The sequence below is a fragment of the Leopardus geoffroyi genome, chromosome B4 (assembly GCF_018350155.1).
Source record: "Leopardus geoffroyi isolate Oge1 chromosome B4, O.geoffroyi_Oge1_pat1.0, whole genome shotgun sequence".
NCBI lineage: Eukaryota > Metazoa > Chordata > Mammalia > Carnivora > Felidae > Leopardus > Leopardus geoffroyi.
In genome coordinates, this window is record NC_059341.1 from 65117868 (window position 1) to 65139511 (window position 21644).

At 37.4% G+C, this 21644-nt stretch overlaps 1 protein-coding gene across 6 annotated transcripts in view; it reads left to right on the plus strand.

Moving 5' to 3' along the window:
• The window catches only part of BICD1 (BICD cargo adaptor 1), a 256333-nt gene extending 234992 nt beyond the window's left edge, over nt 1-21341 (plus strand). For 2 of the 6 annotated variants that reach the window (XM_045466178.1, XM_045466179.1), the window contains 2 exons: nt 9356-9431; nt 15194-21341. In XM_045466178.1, coding sequence (XP_045322134.1) covers nt 9356-9431; nt 15194-15281 — 164 coding nt within the window. In that variant the 3' untranslated portion in view covers nt 15282-21341. Of the gene's footprint in view, nt 1-9345; nt 9432-15193 lie in introns of all 6 variants that reach the window. The other 4 variants (XM_045466181.1, XM_045466182.1, XM_045466180.1 and 1 more) reach the window with 3 other exon arrangements.
• Nucleotides 21342-21644: the final 303 nt, after the last annotated feature.

Here is a 21644-nt window from a genome sequence, read left to right on the forward strand (position 1 = left end):
TAGTGTCAATGTACCTTTAAGTTCATCATTAGACTTTTACAAATATTTCAACTTTTCTTAATTACTGTTTATATTTATGTCAATGTTTCTATTTCATGCTCTCCTTATTATTTTTCTTTATATAATGTTTCTACCTTAAATATTTCTTTTTTTTTCCTAAATATTCTGTATGTCTGTTTTTTTCAGTTTATATGTATAGGCATCCATAGGATTATTTAAGCGTTCAAGCCGTTACTATTAGGAGAATGTATTTTGATGCTTCTTTCCATGAACTTTTCTGTTAATTCACTAACACACTATTAATCATTTTGTAGATTTAGTGAGGAATAATTTAGTATTGATGTTATTTGGCACACTTTAAATAATGGCAATTAAAAATTATTTTCAAGATTTATACATCCGAGTTTTACAATTATCAAAGGACAATAATTAATCACCCAATATCACTAAATTAGCTCTAAAACCTCTATCAGATAGTATTTCCTCCTTATTATTTCATTAGAAAGATGATGACAGGAATGCCTAATTATAAACTCTCCCCTCTTCAAGTGGATCCATCAGACAATGCATTAATGAAGTACTAATAAAGAAACAAATCCAAGAATCCTTTAGGGAAGATGAAATCAGTATATTAACAAGGATTTTTTCACCACATGCATCCCCAAGCAAACTATTGTGGGGAAACGAAGAATTATAAGAATGATAAGACAGGGTTCTCTCTCTCTGAACCACGTAGAGTGACCAAGGAGATTAGACATACTTCAAGGACAGCAGTGGTCAAAGCTGTATACAAAAGGAGTTTAGGAGAAGCAAATGCTTCCCCCTGGGTGGTCAGGAATAAAAACAAAACTTGTTATTTCTGAATGGTCCAAGAGAAGAGCATTTCAGATGAATGTAATGATAGGGGCAAAAAAAAAAAAACAAAACAAAACAAAAAGAATCATTGTCAAGATGATTTCATGATATGGTCTATCTTGGCTTTTTAAATTTTACTGTTGTCAAAGGCATTTACTTAGTTACTTCAAGCTGAAAACCTCAAGGTCACCTTGACTTCTCCCCATGGTGTTCCTCATGTGTAATCAATGGCCAATTCCTGTCCATAGACCTGGGCTATATGCTTTCACAGACATTCTCTCACCTAGTCTGCAAAGTTGTATTTAATGCCCTCACTTAACAGAGAAACTGAGGCTCAGAACAGTTAAGTCACTTCTTCGGTGTCCCTCAGCTACTGTTTGGTGGAGTAGGATCTAACCACAAAGGTCTCTCTGATGGACTTTAAATCTCATGCTGAAATGGAGGAAAGTTGAGGAGCACAGGGGAGAGAGAATGGAGAATGAAGAGGAAGGCAAGGAGACCACAGAATTGCTGCAGAAGTATCATTGGCAGATGGAAGAAAATTATCATGATTTACCCATTATCCATCCCCAAGGATTGTTGTGTAAAGCCCTCACTTAAGACCTGGCTGTAGGCATAAGTATGACAATGACTAATCATGAGGAGCATCTTTGTGCTGTTATCTGCAAATATCCAGAATTCCTGTGTTTGGGAGGCTTTTCTTTAATAATTATACAATTTTTCTAGAAACTTGTATTCTAGAAAATACTCAGATATCATACTCTGTCATCGGTTTAGTTTTCGCCAATACCACTGATTTGACCACTTTGGCATTTAAACTGCTTTTTTGCTAAGAAGAAAGTCTGCAGAAATTCGAGTACAGATGTTCATTTAGAATTTGTGCTTCTGGCCTTTTGTATATGTCTTTTTCCCTGAGTTTCCTTGAATTAAACCTTATTTATTTGTCCCAACTCTTAGACTGTTTAGAGTTTGGAAAAGTTTAAGTTCTCAGTTTACTTAGACTAGAGAAGTACTGGTGACAGAGTAAGAGAGAAGAGTGGGAGTGCTAACTGCTTCCACTTTGGAGCAACTACAGAGGCTCCATATTAGTTTGCTAGGACTACCATAACAAAAGACCATAGACTGAGGGGCTTACACAATATACATTTATTTATTCATCGTTCTGGAAGCTAGAAGGCCAAGATCAAGGTTGGGCAGGATTTGTTTCTCTGGAGGCCTCTCCCTCTGGCATGTAGATGGCCACCTTCTCTTCACATGGCCTGTGTGAGCCCATCCCTGGTGTCTCTGTGTTCTCTGTCTCCCAATCCCTTCTCTTCATAAGGCCATCAATCAGATTGGATTAGAGCTGACCCTAACACAGCAGCATTTTCACTTAATGACCTCTTTAAAGATCCTGTTTCCAAATATACAGTAGTTACATTCTGAGGTAGTGGTAGGGCTTCCAACATATGAATTTGGGGTGACAAAATTTAGTCCATTACAGATCCATGTGGCATTCCACTGGGCTTGTGTTCTCACTGTGCTTCCCTCTGCAAGGGTGCAAAGAACATTACTTGAACCTTTCTGATCCTCAGCGTCCTGATATCTAAAATGAGGATCATGACAACCAAACTCAACTGAGTTTTGTGAGCCCAAAAAAGCTTTTGTTCACTATAAAAATCTTACGGAAGGTACCCATGCACAAACTCCTTAACCTCCCTAGGCCTCAGTTTCTTGTTTGCAAAATAAAAATAAATCCTATCTCTTTTAACTTTTTTTAGGGATTAAAGAACTGTTGCATGCAAAATGCTTAGCCTAATGTCTGCAAATATACAGCACTTACTGAATGTTCCATGTTACCATTATTTGTCATCCTTTCCTCTTCCTTCTGCATTCCTTCTGCCTGCTCCTCCTTTTCTGTCATGGCCCAAATCCCAATTAGTGACTAGTTTGGAAGCATATGGCCAGGTGTGTGGAAAGAAGAATGAGGGATATCCTTTCATCTCTCATAAGGGCACAAAAGAGGATGTCGCTATGTTTTGATCATTAACTAAGGAGCTATTTTAGGACAATCTATAACTATCTCTGTTGACCTTCTGTTTAATAACTTTCATCGTTAAACATTTTTTTTTCTACTGTTAATCATCTGTCCTCATTGAAAGGTCCTTAATGAATATTGACCATTTACTCCAAGTAGGTAAGATTTTTGTTCCAAAGTGATATCCATTTGAAAATAACAGTAATATCATTATTTATGACAGCAGTTGTTTAAGTGGGTTAATTTAATTACTGAGCCCATCTTTCTTTAACAGTCTTGGAAATAGTACATCGAGTAGACAAAGTGATTAACTGTCTCACCAAGAGGCATGTTTGCATTTGTATCATGATTTTCATTTTCCCTGCCATTTTTGAAGTATATGAGTTGCCATTTGTAAATGAGAAGGGGAAAAAAAAGGAAAGCACACATACGATTCCTTCCCACTTTTCTTGTTGAAGGAAAGATGCTAAAAATATCATGGCCTTATGAAAGATGAGGAAAATGTGCTCAGGGAGAATATGGAAGTGAGAAGGTGAGTTCCTAGATGAGTCAGAGAAAGAAATGTGGAAATAGAATTTTTATATAATGGAAAAGAAAGATATTTCTCTGATCTGTAGACCAACAACCTTGAGGCTGATTCTAGGGAAATTTCTGGAAGCTGATGGGTTTCGTATGCTCAGTATAGAATAGGGATCACTAACAGCCAGCATGAGTTCATCAAGAATGACTTATGCTAGTCTTATTTTTATTCTCTATCTTGTAAGATCAGGAAGAGCGGCAATATAATATACCTGAATTTTGGCAAACAACTGACCAGGTATTTTATAATGTTTTTTAGGATAGAAAAATTCTAGATGATGTAATTGTTTAGGTCCGTAACTGGTTGAAAGACATCTTCAAAGGGCCCAAATTCATAGATTGGTATTCATGACATAAGGTCTCTCCTTAGCCTGACCCAATTATTGGTTACTAATCTTAGATAAAGATGAAGATATCAAGGTCATGATTATCACATTTTCTAATTTGAGGGAGAAATAACAGGGAGAGGACGTTACTATACTAGATGACAGAATAGGATCTAAAAGATGCATCAGGTAGGAAAAGGTGAGACTTACTGGAGATAAACATAAAATTAAAAGTATGTGAAGGGCACTTGGCCGGCTCAGTCGGAGGAGCGTGCCACTCTTCATCTCAGGGTCATGAGTTCAAGCCCCATGTAGAAATCACTTAAATAAAACTTTTTTAAAAAGCACATGAAATATCGCATTGGGATTCCAGACACCCCAAGTACAAGTTGGAGGAAGCATAACTGGATGGCACCCTCTGTAGTCAAAGTGAGCTCGTATGAAACAGTGTGACACATCTGCCAGAAAAAAAAAAAAAAAAAATCCATGCAGGCTTCTGCTCTTTGAATAGAATCAGGGTATCTCAAATGAGGCAAGACTGCCAGCCCACCCCACCAATCACATCTTATCCCACATGATTTCCTTTCTGAACACCTCACTTTTAGAAGATTGTTGCACAAACTGGAACATGGTCAGAGAGCAAGGAGGCGGGTGAGGGAAGTTGAAATTGGGTCCTGTGAAGAGGAATTTGCATTATTAGGCCCGAGGAAACCTCAGGGGACAGGGAATTTTCATAGGAAGATGTGTAGCGCCTGGCGGAGTCTGTGGTCATGAGGGAAGGAGATGTGGTATGGAAAATAAGAGCTCATGAAACGATAGGGATGCATCAGTTCTCAGGTCTGGAACCCCAGGGGTGGGGAAGGCTGGCCACTCTGTAGGGGACCATTTGCCACAAAGAGCTGCGGCTACGCTTCCCGCAGAGCATCTGGCACCAAGGCAGCTAGCTGTCCCTGCAGCCGCAGGGTCCTCACCCTCTCACCACTGCCTGCTGAGCCCAGTGTGGGGCCAAAACACAGAGGCTGTCTCTGCCTCCTTCCACATGAGGCTCTCCCTCCCTCCCCAAACAGCCACCAGGAGACTAATGGGACTTTCTAAGGCATTGACTTTTTAAAAAATTGGTTCATATTTCTAAGTTGCATTAGGAAGTTTAAAAGTAATAGAAGCCAGAGGGGAAAACGCTATAACCAGACTTTCTCTCCCTAATCGTTAATTTACAGAAATTGCATATTATCTCCATTCTTGCACTCTTGATCTTGCTTTGTGTTTTGAGGAAACTGGTTGCCTTCAAATTACTATGTCAGCTATCTGGTGAAGTTCTTATTTTTTTAACTTTTTTTTTAATGTGAATTTATTTTTGAGAAACAGAGGGAGAGAGAGAGAGACAGAGCATGAGTGAGGGAGGGGCAGAGAGAGAAGGAGACACAGGATCTGAAGCAGGCTCCAGGCTCCAAGCTGTCAGCACAGAGCCTAACAAGGGGCTCGAACTCACAAACCGAGAGACCAGGACCTGAGCCAAAGTCGGCCGCTTAACCGACTGAGCCATCCAGGTGTCCCTGGTGAAGTTCTTATTTATGTTTCTTTGACTCTATGGCCCCGATATTTTCTAGAGGTAGCTAGTGTCAATTTGAGAAACAATCAGAGTCATGAGTAGAAAATAGGCCTCAGCATCAGAAAAGTCTGCCTGTTTTAAATACTTGCTCTGCCACTTTCTACCTGTGTGACGGTGAGCAAGTTAATATATATGGTGATCGTGTATTAATTTAATCAGTGAATGTTTGTGGAACACCTACTATGATGTCAGTTCTGTATTTGTTGCTAGTGCATGAAAAATGTTAAAGGAAAAAAATAGCCTCAGGGTATATGAGATTCTGATATCGTTCCCATATATCAAAAATACTTATTTTCTTATGGTAGGAATAGTGAAAATAATACCTCCAGAATGTTGCTAAGACTTAAAACAGATAACTAATATAAAGTTCCTAAGAGAAATTACATCATGTGGATTCAGCGAATAATTTCCTTTCTTCTTTCTCCTTCCTTTTTTTTTTTTTTTTTAAACTTCCTTTCTAGTCGGCTTTATTTATGGAGGAATGTCATACAAGGGTAGTCTTTATGTGTATACCAGTATAGACCTGTCAATGCTTTAAGCTATAATATCCCTTATTCATCTGCCCTTGAGGTACTAACAATCTCTTGAATATGCTATGACATGTCTGAGGCCTGTGACCTTATGAACATACAGTGTTATCTAGTTCAGTTCTGAACATTTCAAATACTTTAATTTTGTGATAAAAGATTTTATTACTATTAGTAGAGACCATAAGCCATTTATAGTTGCTAAGAAGTTCTTTGGCTAACTCATCATTTTAGGCATCAGCCTAGATGTTACAACCTCCAGGAAGCATTTTCTGGCCATTTAGACTCAAGTATTTCTGTTCTGAGATTCCTACATTTTCCTATCCTGGAAAGCAATGCACTGATTTGTGTGCAAATGCAATTCAGCCTTTGGCTTATACAATCCTGGATTCAAATCCAGCTCCACCTCTTGGTGGACTTTGGCTAGTTACTTAAACCTAAGTCCTCCTTTCCTCATCCATCAACTGTGATTAATAAAACAGGATTACAGGAGAGCATGCATGTTAAGTGCCTACCCAGTGCCTGGCACATGGTAAGCAATGAATAAGTGCTGGGTGGTTATCATCATCACCATCATCATCATCACCATCACCATCACCACCGGCATCATGACACTTACTGTAATTGCTGGTTGAATATGCTTGTTTTACCCAATTGGCCAGGGACCATATCTTCTCCGTTTTCCTTTTGTCCCCAGTGCCTCACAGATTTGAACACATACTCAGAGTTTAGTAACTTGATTGTTGAATGGTTGTGATGAGCTCAGGTGACGGTAGTGACTCCTGGAGTACTTTAATATATCCTGCATGAGTCACATAATTGTCATCTTTTATGCCCTCAAAAGTAAAGGGATTTTCCCAATCCCCAGCCCACCCACTTCATTTTACAAAGTACATGCTAGTACACACCCCACTGTTCAGCTGGGCTAGATGTATATGTAACTGGAAGGCTGTCAACCCAATAAGAGAGTTTAAAAAAATTTTTTTAATGCTTTTTTATATTTGAGAAAGAGAGAGAAAGAGACAGTGCACAAGTGGGGGAGGGGCAGAGAGAGACGGAGGCAGAATTGGAAGCAGGCTCTAGGTTCTGAGCTGTCAGCACAGAGCCCAATGCGGGGCTCGAACTCATGAGCCATGAGATCATGACCTGAGCTGAAGTCAGACGCTCGATCGACTGAACCACCCAGGTGTCCTGAGAAGAAAGTTTTAGAAGGCAAGTCAGAGCAATATGGCTGTTTTTCAAATTTTATTTTTCCATCTATCACCATATTATTTGTGGAATTTGCTTTTTAACCTTTAAGGACAACACTTGCTAAGTACTTATAAATAACAAGTGCAAAGTAGTAATGATAATGAGCCCAGAGGTGATGTTACTACTAAAGTAGAAAAAACTGATACTACAAGTGTAAGGAATATCCACCACTTATTAGACAATTCATTAAGGGAATACACTGTGGTCCTGCTCATCTGCTTGCTAAATTTTATCACAGAGCATATTTTGAATGAATAATAATTTGTAACTACCTTAGCAAAAAATATTTCTATTGTAAGGGAGAAATAGGAAAAAATTTAGACCATGTAAACCCCCAAAATTAATTCTAAGGCTTGTCATTCCACAGAGGCCAAAATTTTTTAAAAGAAGAGCTTTACCTCCCTGGAAATGGAAGACATAGGGCCAAATTCCAGAGTGGTTTTCCCAGTGTTCACTTTCATTTCTATCCATTGTATTTACCCAAATACACCATAGGAGGGCAGCATTCTCCTGGTTAACTTAAACAAAACTGCTGATCGTATCAAAATCATTATCTGAATTAGCCCAAGACATCCCTAAATTATCACTTAGATCAGAAAGCTGTTGGAAAAGATAAAAGGAGCATGAAGGAATTCATCCTTTAAGACTCTGAGTTTCTACAAAAGGGAATCATTGAGTTAATCAAGCTGCAAAATGAGAAGACAAAGTTAAAGGAAAGAAAAAATAATTCTGCAAAGTGGAGAAAATGGAAATATTTGTTACATTTGAAAGACTTTTACTAACTATGATAATCTGAACACAAGCTACTCCGTGAGAATCAGATCTCATTCTTATTAGTAAGCAATAATTAATAAGCTATTCTGCAACAAAGACCACCTATGAAAGGCTCCCTTCAGTAATGATGTTCCCTTGAATGAACTCAAATCAGGCCTATCTACTTAGCATCACAGACAGCTTTAGTGTGGTTTCAATGTTGTAAGCAAAAGCAGCAGCAGTTTTTATAAATTTTGGTATTCTGGAATTATATAAGCAGGTTTTGCTGTATTGAGAATATACTGGCTTTAGAACAAGTGATACTTAGACACAAGCCTGTGAATGGAAATTTCAGTGAAGCCTCAAAAATTCAAGGCTATAAATCATGATTTTATAATTTGGCTTAAATGTTATCTTTATAACATATAAGGAAAGAGGTTTGCTAAGCAAATCCATGGTCTAAGCAGTTAGCAAAAGGACGTGCTGCAATTATTTGAGAATAATTGAATTTTCAAGTCTAACTCTAATTTTGACTTTTCTGCAAAATCTTTTTGCAGAAATATGACACATGCATTTCTAACTAGCTTCTCAGGTGACAGTCTGGTGCTAATAAACAGACTATTCTTTGATTATTTTAGAACACCCAGTACACGGTCTTTCTTGGGAGCAGATGATTAACATAACTGATCAGCTAACACATGGAGTTCACTAACTAGCATTTTGCCAACCTAGTGTGAGTAATATTATGTGACTTTAAAATGGCAAAAATATAACAAAAGTGATTCTCCCATTCATGTTATCTTTCTCTATCAGTCCAAGTTACTAACAATTAGCTATTGTAACGAACATTCTAATATTTCTGCTAGCAGTTCTTGCTTTTGATTAATAACATTATCAGAAAACTGTAAAGATGACTCCTTTCTCTGATATCTTCTTAATCATGGAAAATATTGTATTGCATGCTTTTCTCAATGTACCTATGGGATTGACAATATGCCCATGTGTTCTGACAATAAAGGCAGTCATCTGAATGTATCCCATTTTGGAAAAGCAGACCTAAGTGCAAAACATGTAACTACCATCAAGTTCAGAACTTGAAGATCCTTCATTATATTAATAGGTCCCTTATTTTTAGATGTATCCAGATACCAAATATGAATGGCCACATACGTTCAAAAGTACTTGAGAAATCTCACTAATTGTGAGATTAATTGTGAGACTAATTGTGTCACTAATTTTTTAATACTGTATTTAAATAAGAAAAACATCTTGTCTTTTCTATTGGCATCATTCAGGGGGGAACAAAGCTTAATCCAGATGTTTCAATGAGAATGCACATTCCTCACTAAATCTCTCAGGCAACTGCTTTAGTTACTGTTACTAACACGATGCTCCGTCATCTCTTTGTATACATGTCTAATTTATCAGTTTCTTGTAGATTGTCAGCAGCCTGCTGCCTCCGTACCGCCACAGTGCTCACAACTAGCCGGGAGGCAAGACTGCCCAACTGTCAGGTAAATTTGGATGTCATTTCTCTTCTCACCCAGCTGCATGTCAGATCCATGGATCCCAAGCTCTCCTTTCTAACACCATAACTTCCTATCCATGATTATATTTGCTACATTGTATCTCAAATATGGGCTACGCTAACATACACTGGATACCTGAGGTCCACGTGTACCCGATGGAAATACAAGAGAGCTAGAGTTGATTTTACTGGCTGCCAGTGGGTAGACTAAGGGCTGCCTTCAGCTCCCTTGTGTAAGTAAATACTTGAATTAGTCCAGTGGTTCATTACCTTCCCAAATGTAAAACCTGGAATTGTTAGGATCTTTGCCCTACTTTTTCTTTTGCTTGTCTTCTGTCCTTAGAATATAGTTCTCAGGCAAAAAAAGCAAGAAGAATAGAAAGCATATCTCATGTCTGTGGCAAGATAACTTTATGAAAATGTTTCTCTTTTTTCTCCATCCACCATCCTCATTAAAACTGAATTTGAAAGCTGGAGAATAACTTATAATTGGCATTTAAAACGAATATTTGCAGTGATAGTGCCCTTTATGTGAGATTAACTGAAGAATTTTAAAGACAGCTTTACATACTCCCTGGACACTAAGTCGGAGAGTTTGCTGACGACTTCTGTTCCAATGAAAGCTTTACAAATCCATCATGAATTTACCTCCATGTGGCTGCACTCCCACTCAGCATCAGAGCGCCCCCCTCAGGACCTCACATTCTTGTGGAATACTTCATCTCCAGTTACTTGGCCTCTGATGGTGCCAAGTTTTTATAGTCTGGTGCCGCTTGTATAGTCTACTTATTGTTCTTTCCGGGTTTTAATTTGTGCTTTGCTCTTCTACCAGGGCAAGGCTGGTTTTGAGCAGGGGCAGGTCTAATTGTATTTCTACATATGTCAGAACTAGATATCAGTAGCTGGCTGCCCGTGGCCATGGGTTAGAGCCAGGAGGACTGGGGAGCCATAAGTGCTCCCCAGAAATACAGTGGCAGCCAAAGCCCCCATGTGACTTGGTCTCCAGGTGGTTGTCCAGCCAACTGTAGAAGTGAGATGGGGAGTTAGCAGGAAACGGTGCACGATTAAATAGGCCCCAAGCCAGTATCTCCTGATTGATGTCTAGTCTGCCAACAGGATTCCAGCAACAGGATTTTTACTTTAGAAATGTTCTTTGCTAACATATGGATGCCATTTTATTACAGCAGCCAACTGTAGAGTCACTTTAATTGTGTAAGTAATTGAATATAATTATAAATGTTCACACCCAACCTAGCGGGACTCTGTGTGTGGAGTGCTGAAGGGGTCTTAACCCGCAGTCCATTCTCCACCGGGCATCCCCACCGCTCCACCGATGTTCAGCACCTGTTGATTACAGGAATGAGTGAATGAGCTCTGGAGGCAGATAGTTTGAGTTTAAATCCCACCCCTACCACCTGCTAGTTGTGTAATTGTGGAAAGTTGCTTTTGCTGGCTCAGCTTCTGTGTGTGTCTGTTGTTGTTTTGTTTGTTTGTTTCCACTTATAAAGTAAGGAAGAGAATAGTTTTGAGGGATTCTGTGAGGCACAGGCCTGATGCACACCCAGTGTGCTCTCGATGTCTATTACCACTACTAACCATTCTCAGTACCTAACTGTTCCTCAAGGCAAAGGCCTGTGGTCTCTTTCATAACTTCTCTAATTTGCTTGGGGAAAGTGTGAGAAAGCCTACGTCTTACTTATTTATTATTTTTTTTAAATTTGTTTTAATTTACATCCAAGTTAGCTGGCATATAGTACAACAATGATTTCAGGAGTAGAATCCAGTGATTGATCTCCTACGTAGGAGAAGTCTACTTCTTTAAGTGTTTCAAATGGGTAAGGAATGGGAAAGCTAGTGGGGAAATTTTTTACATTGAATTTTATTTCACCTTCCTTTCTTTTTCTTAGGAACCAGTTTGACTAAATGGTTACCTGCCCCAGTTCCGTATCTTCTGAGTGTACAGGATTTAGGTTGTTTGCTACACCCTCACAGGGATTATTTCCTTTAAAGAAAAGCAACTTAATGAATTACAGATGTTTCCAGTTTCTACCCATGTGAATGCAGCATGGTCCAAGCTTCCGCTGTCCCTTATTGTGGTCCACACAGAGAAATGATAAAGTACATACAGACCTGAAAAGACTGTCCTTTTCAGAGTCACCGAGATTATGATTGTCTTCCTTCCCACCCACACCTGCTGCCAAATGGCTTGAATTTGATGCCCCCACTGCTCTTTTCACTTCTTTCTGGCAAGAAAAGTTAACAGCCAACGTTTGAATTCTTACCATGTACCTGACATGTGTTCAGTTCTTTACAGTTTTTAATCATTACAACCCCCGAAGGTAGGCACAGTTACCCCACCCATTTTTAAACCAGGACACTGAGTAGGAGGAGGAGGAGGTCACATGACTTCTCTGGGGTCACCCATCCCGGAAGCAGTTGAACCCAACGAGTCTGGCACCCATGGTCCCACCACTACAGTACACACCAATGTGCTGCCAGGAGATGCTCACCGATTTTAATTCTGCTGTGATGAGCATAGAGAGCATTTAAATCACCCATGTTGACACTTTATCCCTGCCTGGAAAAGGAATGTTCATTTCATAGAAACATGAGAAATGAAACACGCTAACAGTGTTGAGTAACCATACATCAGTGTTCTCTATCTCTGTTTCTCACAATGAAAATGATCTTATACTTCCTTCAGCTTACATAGGTGTTCAAATAACTTTTTGGGCATATGGTTTTGAATACATGAGCGTTTTCCTCCTATTTTTCATATATGCTTTCTACAGACTGATTCCATTATGGAGCTAAGTTATTGCAATTGTTTATAGATGATAGATATTATAATATGGACAGAGTGCCCAAGGTGTTGCAGCGTTGGATGTAATATTTAAATATATGCAGATGTTTCTTATTTAGCACTTCTCCCCTTCTATCAAGTAGTTGCTTATTGGGACAAAAAAAAGAAACTTTCTGAAGAAATACCCATTTTTATATCTTAATAATAGTTTCCTAAGCCAACTGTTTACAACGTGATCTACCTACAAAAAGTAGGTTCTTAAATGGTAAAGGCTGAATAACAGGTGGGTTCCTGAAGGTGTTTAGTCATCAGAACTGAATACATTCTGTGCCTTAAATAATTAGAACTTCTCTAATATTTATATCTAAGAAATAATTTCTTAACCTGTAAACCAATGTGTGATTGCATTTTTGTGGAAATTTAAAATAGCCATAGTGTATTATAAAGTATTTATGGGGGTGCCTGGGTGGCTCAGTCCGTTGAGTGTCTGACTTCAGCTCAGGTCATGATCTCACTGTTCCTGAGTTTGAGCCCCGCATCGGGCTCTGTGTTAAGAGCTCAGAGTCTGGGGCCTGTTTCAGATTCTCTGTCTCCCTCTCTCTGTCTCTGTCTCTGTCTGCCACTCCCCTACTCATGCTCTGTCTCTCTCTCTCTCTCTCTCAAATAAACATTAAAAAAATAATAAAAAAGAAATAAAGTATTTATGATCCCTCACTTTATGTAAAAAATATGAAATAATGAACAAATTTTGAAATCATCATGAATAGCATAATGTCATGGTGTTGGGCCAAGCGGACCATAACTTGGAGTTAAGCTGTTGCGACACCCTTCAGCTGGTCAAGGAGAAATGCTTGTCTTCTTTGATGAAGAAGAGTATTTGAACGACATGGGGCCTTCAAACAGCCGTCTTGTGTAATGTGACTACCCCATGCTGCTTGCCACAACTTATGTTGAATAATATGTTTCGTTCCCTCCAGAAGAAACTTGTTCTTAATTATGCAGATTTAATAGAAAGAAGCCCTGTTAGGTCCGTGGGAGAGTCTGTCTGCTGCTGTGTTTCCTCCGCCATCTGACTCTGCGTGGAGGGTGGAGGAAGACTCTTGCCATGCGATATTTTTTTAGTGCTTGTGTTGAAGCTCCAGCTCTCCCAGGCTCACCTACCATATTTTAAAAAGAGCTGGGAAAAATCATTGTTATCGCTTGTTGCTCTTACCAATACAGAAGAGCACCTCTCCTCTGAAATTAAATTCATAGCAGTTCAAAGAGTTTGGGAGGTAAAGATGACCTCAAGCAGATCGGTATTTTACATAATTATAATTTTGTATTAAAATTCAAGAGATATACTTGAAGGATAATCTCAGTACCAAAGGTAAAAAGTATTTTTTTTAATGTTTATTTATTTTTGAGCGAGAGAGGGAACACGAACAGGGGAGGGGCAGAGAGAGAGGGACACGCAGTATCTGAAGCAGGCTCCAGGCTCCCACCTGTCAGCACAGAGCCGGACGCGGACCTCAGACTCACCGACCGTGAGGTCATGACCTGAGCCAAAGTCAGATGCTTAACTGATTGAGCCACCCAGCTGCCCCAAGATAAAAAGTATTTTTAATGGCAATTTTTAATGAATTCAATGATAATATTAGCTTTAAAAACTATGATTAAATAAATAATAATACTCATAATATGGTAAGCCATGAATAGTTTTCTCAAATATTATTCCTGACAGAAATGAATTCTATGGTACTGAATTTCATAATATATGAGGGAAAAAGCAGAGTGTTAGAAAAATGCCCATCTTTTTCTATTAAAAAAATCCCCATAGTGTGTGTTCCCCTCCATTAGTTACCTTTGAAAAGGTCTGAACTCCAATGTGTTTTATAGTTTTACCGTAGAAAATTCAGTGATTTCACTCCCTTATCCTGCAAGATTATTCATCAAAACATTGATGAGCCTTGGGGCGCCTGGGTGGCGCAGTCGATTAAGCGTCCGACTTCAGCCAGGTCACGATCTCGCGGTCCGTGAGTTCGAGCCCCGCGTCGGGCTCTGGGCTGATGGCTCAGAGCCTGGAGCCTGTTTCCGATTCTGTGTCTCCCTCTCTCTCTGCCCCTCCCCCGTTCATGCTCTGTCTCTCTCTGTCTCAAAAATAAATAAACGTAAAAAAAAAAAAAAAAAAAAAAAAAAACATTGATGAGCCTGGACATTTATGTGTTCATTTAAACTGGAGGCTCTCGGAAGTGGTTGTTTGGAAGTCTGTATTATATGCTCATCGAATAGGAAGTTTTAAAACTGTCCCGTCTGATTTACACCGCTAAGCTAAAGCAAGCAGTGGCAACCTTTAGAGCAAATTAGGCTTCCATAGACAAAGGACTTATCCTATGGAATCTGGATCTACCAGAGAACTGAAGAGTTCTCTAAAGCCTTGGTCCAGCATTGTCTGCATTCCCCTGGAGCTTGTTAGAAATAAAGATTCTCAGGTCCCCCCTCAGAGCTATCAAATCAGAATCGGCATTTTACCAAGATCCCAGGTGATTGGTGTGCGCATTAAAGTTTAAAAAGAACTGATTTGAAGAAATCTTGCAACTAACCCAAAGACCTGAGGGAAACGAGACTGTGTGCAGAAATTAAAGAGCAACATTGGGGGAAGAGTTATATATGTCCTTTCCCTACCACATTTTTCTTTTTCTTTTTAATTTCTTTCTTTCTCTCTCTCTCGTTCTTTCTTTCTTTTTCTCTCTCTCTCTCTGTCTGTTTCTTTCTTTCTTTCTGTGCACTGTTTTGAAAAACTCCAGTCGTCTTAGCATGCTTTAGATTTAAACCGTTTATTGTGCAGAGTTTCTGTTTCTGTTTTAAAATTTTCTGTGAAGAGATTGTGTCTCTTTAACCCTTACAAGTGTGCCTGGCCCCCTGTACGTGTGTTTCTTGCTGACACGCTTGTTTCTCATTTTCAGTCCTGACATAGCTCTCCCTGACGAGCAGCCACATTCCAGCCCGCAGTGCGCCCCTCTCCACTGTCTCTCCAAGCCTCCTTACCCCTAGTCTCCATCTCCCACGGACGAATATCTGAGGTGAATGCTTTGTAACCACACACAGGATACTGCCCAAGATCCCGCGGGTGTTTTCTTCTCGGGTGTGAGAGGTAGGATTGGATTCGTGTTCGTCATTTTGGAAGATGAAAGAAAGTTAAGAAGAATAACACAAAGCACAGACTCCAGTGTGATGAAACATTTGATGGTTTCTCTAAGTCACAGACAAACCTCTACAATCAAATGGCTATGGTTAATTAAAAGCAAGAAATAAAAGGAAACAGGAACCGTGTATCTCAGATGCCTGGCTTTACCTCGATAGCATAAGAAAGACCTAAGACAATGTAAAATACATAGATTGTAAAATCATCTTTCCTTGTACTTCTAATTCAGCTATAGAAGTCGATTCCCATATTTTTTGTCATCAATATTTATTTTATACTTTATTTGCCACATGACTTATGTCTGTAAAAATCATTTCTGTGAGAGGTGAACTTAATTCATTTATTTTTAAATACACATAATTTGCTCAATTAAGTATGAGTTTTAATTTAGTTTGAAATCTGGAATTGACCAGACCATGGTCATATTTCTTGCACAAAATAATAAATGAGGTGCATCGGAATGTTAACAATAACTGTATTTTGCTGCTACACTGATATTGTTTATGTGCTTATTTACATTAACTGCTGGTGGTGTGTTTTTTTTTTTTTTAACTAGAATTCTTTACTTGATTTTATTAAGTAAATCTAAGAAAGACTATGTTATGATTCACTGACTTACTCAACTTTTGACAGCATCTTTAATTTTTTAAAACTGCAGACAAGTAGATCACTGGTGCTGCTCTCTTGTGTGTGTGTATGTGTGTGTGATAATGTTAAGGAAGCTAAATAACGTTAAGGGGGAAAAAAGCGTGTTCATTTAAAGACCAGATTTTTTTTTTTTTTTTTACTTTCCCAAATTCAGGGTCCCTAATCATGAGTCTTTCCTGCAAAAAAGGTATCAAACTGGGAAAAAATATACTACATAGATGTAAGTTAGCCTTTGATTAATTAATTTACCCAGAAAGTGTTCAAATTTTGATTAAAAGTGTATGTTTTGTTGTTGTTAGGTTTTTTTCATAATGAAACTTCCTTGCCAAAAAACAATAAATAAACCTTAGCTCATTGTCTACTTTTGACAAACACTCAGGTGCCTACAATCATTATATTATATTGAGATAATACATGTTCCTAGTTCATTTACAGATTCTGCTGGGTAACTTTTATGACTTGATTTAAGGCAGTGGATTTTCATAGCAAAATTTCTTTTGCACATAATCTGACGAACAAGGAAAACAGCTAATTGAGCTGAAAGGTCTAACACTCTTGGGCTCCTTAAGTACCAAGTGCTGCCCACACAATCGCTCCTAGCCCTGATTCCTTGTCTAGTCAGGTAGCCTTAACTTATTTAAAACCATAACGGTTTGACCTTTTCATGTAACTGTATCTGTAACTTCTCTTCAAAACAAAAACAATCCTCACTGTTAACACAAAAGATAGTTAACAATGCAGGGCTCTAGCAGTGGAGATCTAGTTGTGGAGATCTCAGCTTCATGGGTGGGGGTAGGGAGCACATTCGTGGATGGTCTATCAAAGATGGCAGCCAGTCGGTAAATCATAAAGCACAGTGCAGGAGCTCTCGTCAGTTGTACGTACACCTATTAAGTAGTGGTCACTATTACCAAAGCAACCAAGAGGTTTTGAGTTCCTTATGTGAGTGCTATTTTCAACAGTGTCATTTATTATGCAGCTTGGAGTAACTGGAAATCTTCACCAAAGTAAAGATTCAGGTTAAAGTAACAGAAACAAGAAACAAAACAAACCTTCATAAAATCCTGATCGTGGCAGCCAAATGTTCTGCTCGTTCCTACCTGCATTGCCTTGCTGTTCTTAATCATTTCCTTCATTTTGTTAATGTTTTATCTGCTTGGTACCAGTATTAGTGAGACGGTGTGGATTTCGTTGGAGTTCAATTCAAAGAAACTATCCCATACCCCCTCCTACTTTTTCTTTCTCTGTTTCTTCTTTTTATTTCTTTTTCAAGCATTATGTTTTCAGACCTGAGAAGTGGCATGGCTGCTAAGTTGACTTTTAATAAAAACTGTTTGTGCCTGAGGGAAAATACGCCTTTTTAAAAAGTACCTCAGAACATCTTCCTCTATTGCCTCATCAACTTTGTTGGTGGTACAGGGATTCAGCAGTAAGTATTGTCTGTGTGGAATACAGGGCAGTACTGCCTATTGACAGTGCAGTATTGCTTTCGTGCCCCTTTACTCTGTAGTTATGACCTGGTGAAAAGCCAAGGTATAGACAACACATTTATTTCTTTCAATACAAGTTTATCATTGTCTATTATATGCTGGTTTTATTTCACTTCTTTATCCTAATAGAGTGGGGAATGCTTGTTTTGAAGTATCAATTCTATAAAGTTGTTAATTTTAGCAAACTTTGCCAAGAAGATATAGAAACGTGGAAATAAATTTCTAATTTTCAGCACAAACTTAGATAATAGTCCCTAACCGGTAAGAGAGAATTCCATGTATTTACACTGTGGCATCATTTAGTATAGTTTAAACCGAGCCATATCTATATTTATTTATAGGCATTTAAAAAATAAATATGTGTAGCATTGATAAAAATCAGTACCTTTAAAAAAGTCAGAATTCAAAAAGAAATTGAAAAATTGAAGAATCAGTGAAAATCAGAAAGAACAAACCTCAGTGAGACTGACTGAAGACAGACTTGGCGAATGAAAACCAACTACAGAAATACAATAATATTGGTTAATCATTGGAAACACAGTGGGCAAAGACGAAAGGTAACCGGCAAGAGCGGTTAGCAAAGGAACTAGTAGTATTTTACAAGTAAGCACAATTACTATACTAAAAAGAAGTCATTATGCAGAGCTGCTTTCCTACTGAGGCTTTTTCTTAGCCAAAAAATACAATTAAGTTTAAAGGAGCAATAAATTGCCTTTGGCCTGAGTGCACAGGAGTATACAGGACCCTTGGATTTATCTTTCCAGTCAACTTGTATTTCATCAGATCCCTCTCATACATACAATTCTGCTTCAATGAGAGGAATCTGAAGAACTTTGAGAAAACGAAAAGTTATTAAATAATTAAGAAAAGACCTATTTAGAAAGATGATACTTTTATTTAGCTTAAGGAAAAGGAGGTACAATAGTGATCCTCAAGCCAAGAAAATGTAACAAACGAGAAGTACCGGTTATAGATATCATTATTAAGACTGAAATAAGAAAAACTAAGTCTTTAGTGTGAAGGATTTATATTACCTCTATGAAAGAGATTTTTAACGGTGGAAAATAAATCAGTGGAACTGATAATCATAAGGAATTTTTGTTTTTCAAAAATTAAATACTATTGGTTTTCTAGTAAGGATTGATAGGTGGCAAGGTATTTTATGATAATGTATTATAATTCTGGGATTCCATAATCCTATGCTTCTTTTGAACTTGAAAATACTCTGAAGTAATGCTGGTTAATCATAAAATATTTTATCCCTTGAAAATAGGATAACAATCTTAATTTTTCCAAGATCTCTGGTAAAAAACAAGACCTTTGGTATTACTTTTTCTTCCAGCTATATTTCATAATATCTTTAAAGTTGCCCAGAATGTAGTAATTTTAGTATAAAAAGCCTCAATTGTCAGAGTCTAAAAAACAAATGTCCTCAGGAATACTTCAGAAATAGAAAGTATGCAATCCCTTGGGGGCCAGATGCCTCTCAAATTTTATCTTTTCTTGAAAGGATCTTCAATCTCAGTATTTCCTCTTTCTAATGCTTTGGAAAACATTCCTGTACAGATAGTCCTTCTGTTTCCAACAACCATGAAACATTGGTCATATAAACCAACCGGGAATGTGGACGGTATTAAATAAAATCCTCTACAATTCTCAAGTGGAAATTACAAAATATGAAAAAGAAGAAATGGAATATATTTTCTACTAGGATAAGAATGGCAAATTTTAATGTGTCATTATTGTAATCAATCAGCCAAAAGACATAATCTGTCTTTCAGAAAGACATATCAAGGGAAAGTAATCGATTTCCAGTAAGGAACTATGTTGATCCAGCCCAAGGATGCCAAAGGCATTGATATTGTAGATCTAAAGGACGACTTAGATTCAAAAGGAACTCTTAGGATAAAGTTCACAATTAAAAAAAACTGTCCTCCAGACTTTTTGTTTGTTTTTAAGCCAGAATGATTTAAAATAATCCTTGTATTTAAGATTGCAAAAAATTTAGAAGAACGTGTTTTCAAATAAAGGGAACATAATTCTTGACAAAGCTGTTGAACTGGAGTTGTGATAAATGGCATGATCAGTGCTGCTATTGACAAGGAATTTTTACCTTGAAATCAATTTCTATGGACATAGAAGACCAATCTAGCTCCCGAGTGACCTTTTCCACTGTCTGTAATTATGTCCCCAGATGAGTTGCTTCTGTAAGTAAATTCATCTTTACTTAAACGCCAAGTTAACTGCCATAGTCCCTGATGTGTTGCATTTGTAGCCTGATCCAATTACGTTGACATCAGAAGGGTTTTGTCTAGACATCTCTTTCATCCTTCTTACTCAAAGTATAACCGAAAAAGATATTTAGTATTAAGATGTGTTCCCCAATCGATTTTTCCAGAAATAATGTTCTACTTACGAAGAAGAGGAGTAATTAACTGCCTTTACTTTAAGGGTGTGAGTACATAAAAGTATGCGTGTAAAATGTTTGCATGAGATATTTCACATCATGTAAGCTTTCCCATATTCATAATATGAACACTATAGAAGTCTTATTTCTCTTGTGATCTTCTCTCCATTAGGAATGTAAGGAGATTATTACCTATATCTGGTCTCCTTTCCATATTGAAATGCATGGCTCTAATCCTCAGTGTATTTTTATCCCTTTCCTCTGGAGTTATTTAAAATTTGTCCTATTTAAACTGATGCCTGAATAAACTACCGAGCCAGATTATTTCTGTGATTGGAGTTTAAGTGCTATAGAACATTGGTCAAGAACACATCTTTATTTTAACTTTTCTTTCTTTCAGAATTATTCTCTGATCGTTATGGTTCTCTAATAAAAACACTGAGAAGTAAATCGAATGTTTTTAGTATAGCTGTATGCTTTTCTTTCTAAAAAGTCATTTAAAAACAAAGATCAGAGAACTATAAAGAGAAATGTCATCATTTTGTTGACAAATCATTATTCAATAATAACAAATACCCAGAATGAATCATTTTGTTGTTTAGGTTTATAGATTTGATTATGTACCAAATCTTAGAGGAAATAAATGATTTTACCATTATTGCCACAAAATTTTTAAGCTCAATGGTTTGACTGTTAGAGTCAATTAAACAATTCTTTGAAAATCTTTTATGATATTTTTATAATCTACTCAGTGTTTTTATTTGCATGATTATGCATATATGATGAACCATATATGATTCTGAATTGTATTTCTTTCCAGTATTAACATTTGTGTAATGTGTGGCCCCCCTGATTTGTACACTATATAATTGTTGTTGTAAAGATTCTGCTATTCCTACATTTAATTGCAATTTTGTTATTATACCTTTTGGGATTAAATGATGTGAAGTGTTTCCACCTAATAATACCATATGAAAACATGACTAAAAGACTGATCTAAGAAACTCTTTTGTTGCTAATTATTTTTTAAAATCCAAATTTCAAAGGACACTTGTTCTCCAAGACATATACATTTATTTTAAATTCAGAAAAATTCTTATGAACTTATTATTGCTTGTTCTTTAAAATTTTTTTATTATAGACAATCCTCAGTGAATGTTTCGTGGGAGAATCCATATATGATATGTTCTTGTATTTGTGTAATCTGATCATGCACTCAATGGTTGGAAAAGGAACTCCAATGCTAAGAAAATAACCAAAAGCCAATATATCAATTCTTATATCTTGGTTTATGTTACCAACTGAATATGGTGTAATGCATAACTCTTTCCAGTAAATAAACTGGTTATCTTTTGTTCATTTCATCTATGCTACCTTTTTATCAGTTTGAGCGATTTTTCTGTATGTCATTTTGATTTGTACTTACCAAAAAAGAAGAAAGTATAGGAGTTTCTATGTGATTTATATATTTATTCAAAGAGCACTTATTTGAACTGAAAACTAAATGCTTCCCTTTGACATTTCTACACATTCCTATTAAGTAATGTGTATCAAATTTGCCCATTTTCTCCATTTATCATCTCTCGTACCTGTAATCTTTTCTAAAAGGGTATTTTGGCAGGAGGATACACTTAGCTGAATTAGATTAGGATGTACCAACATGAAGA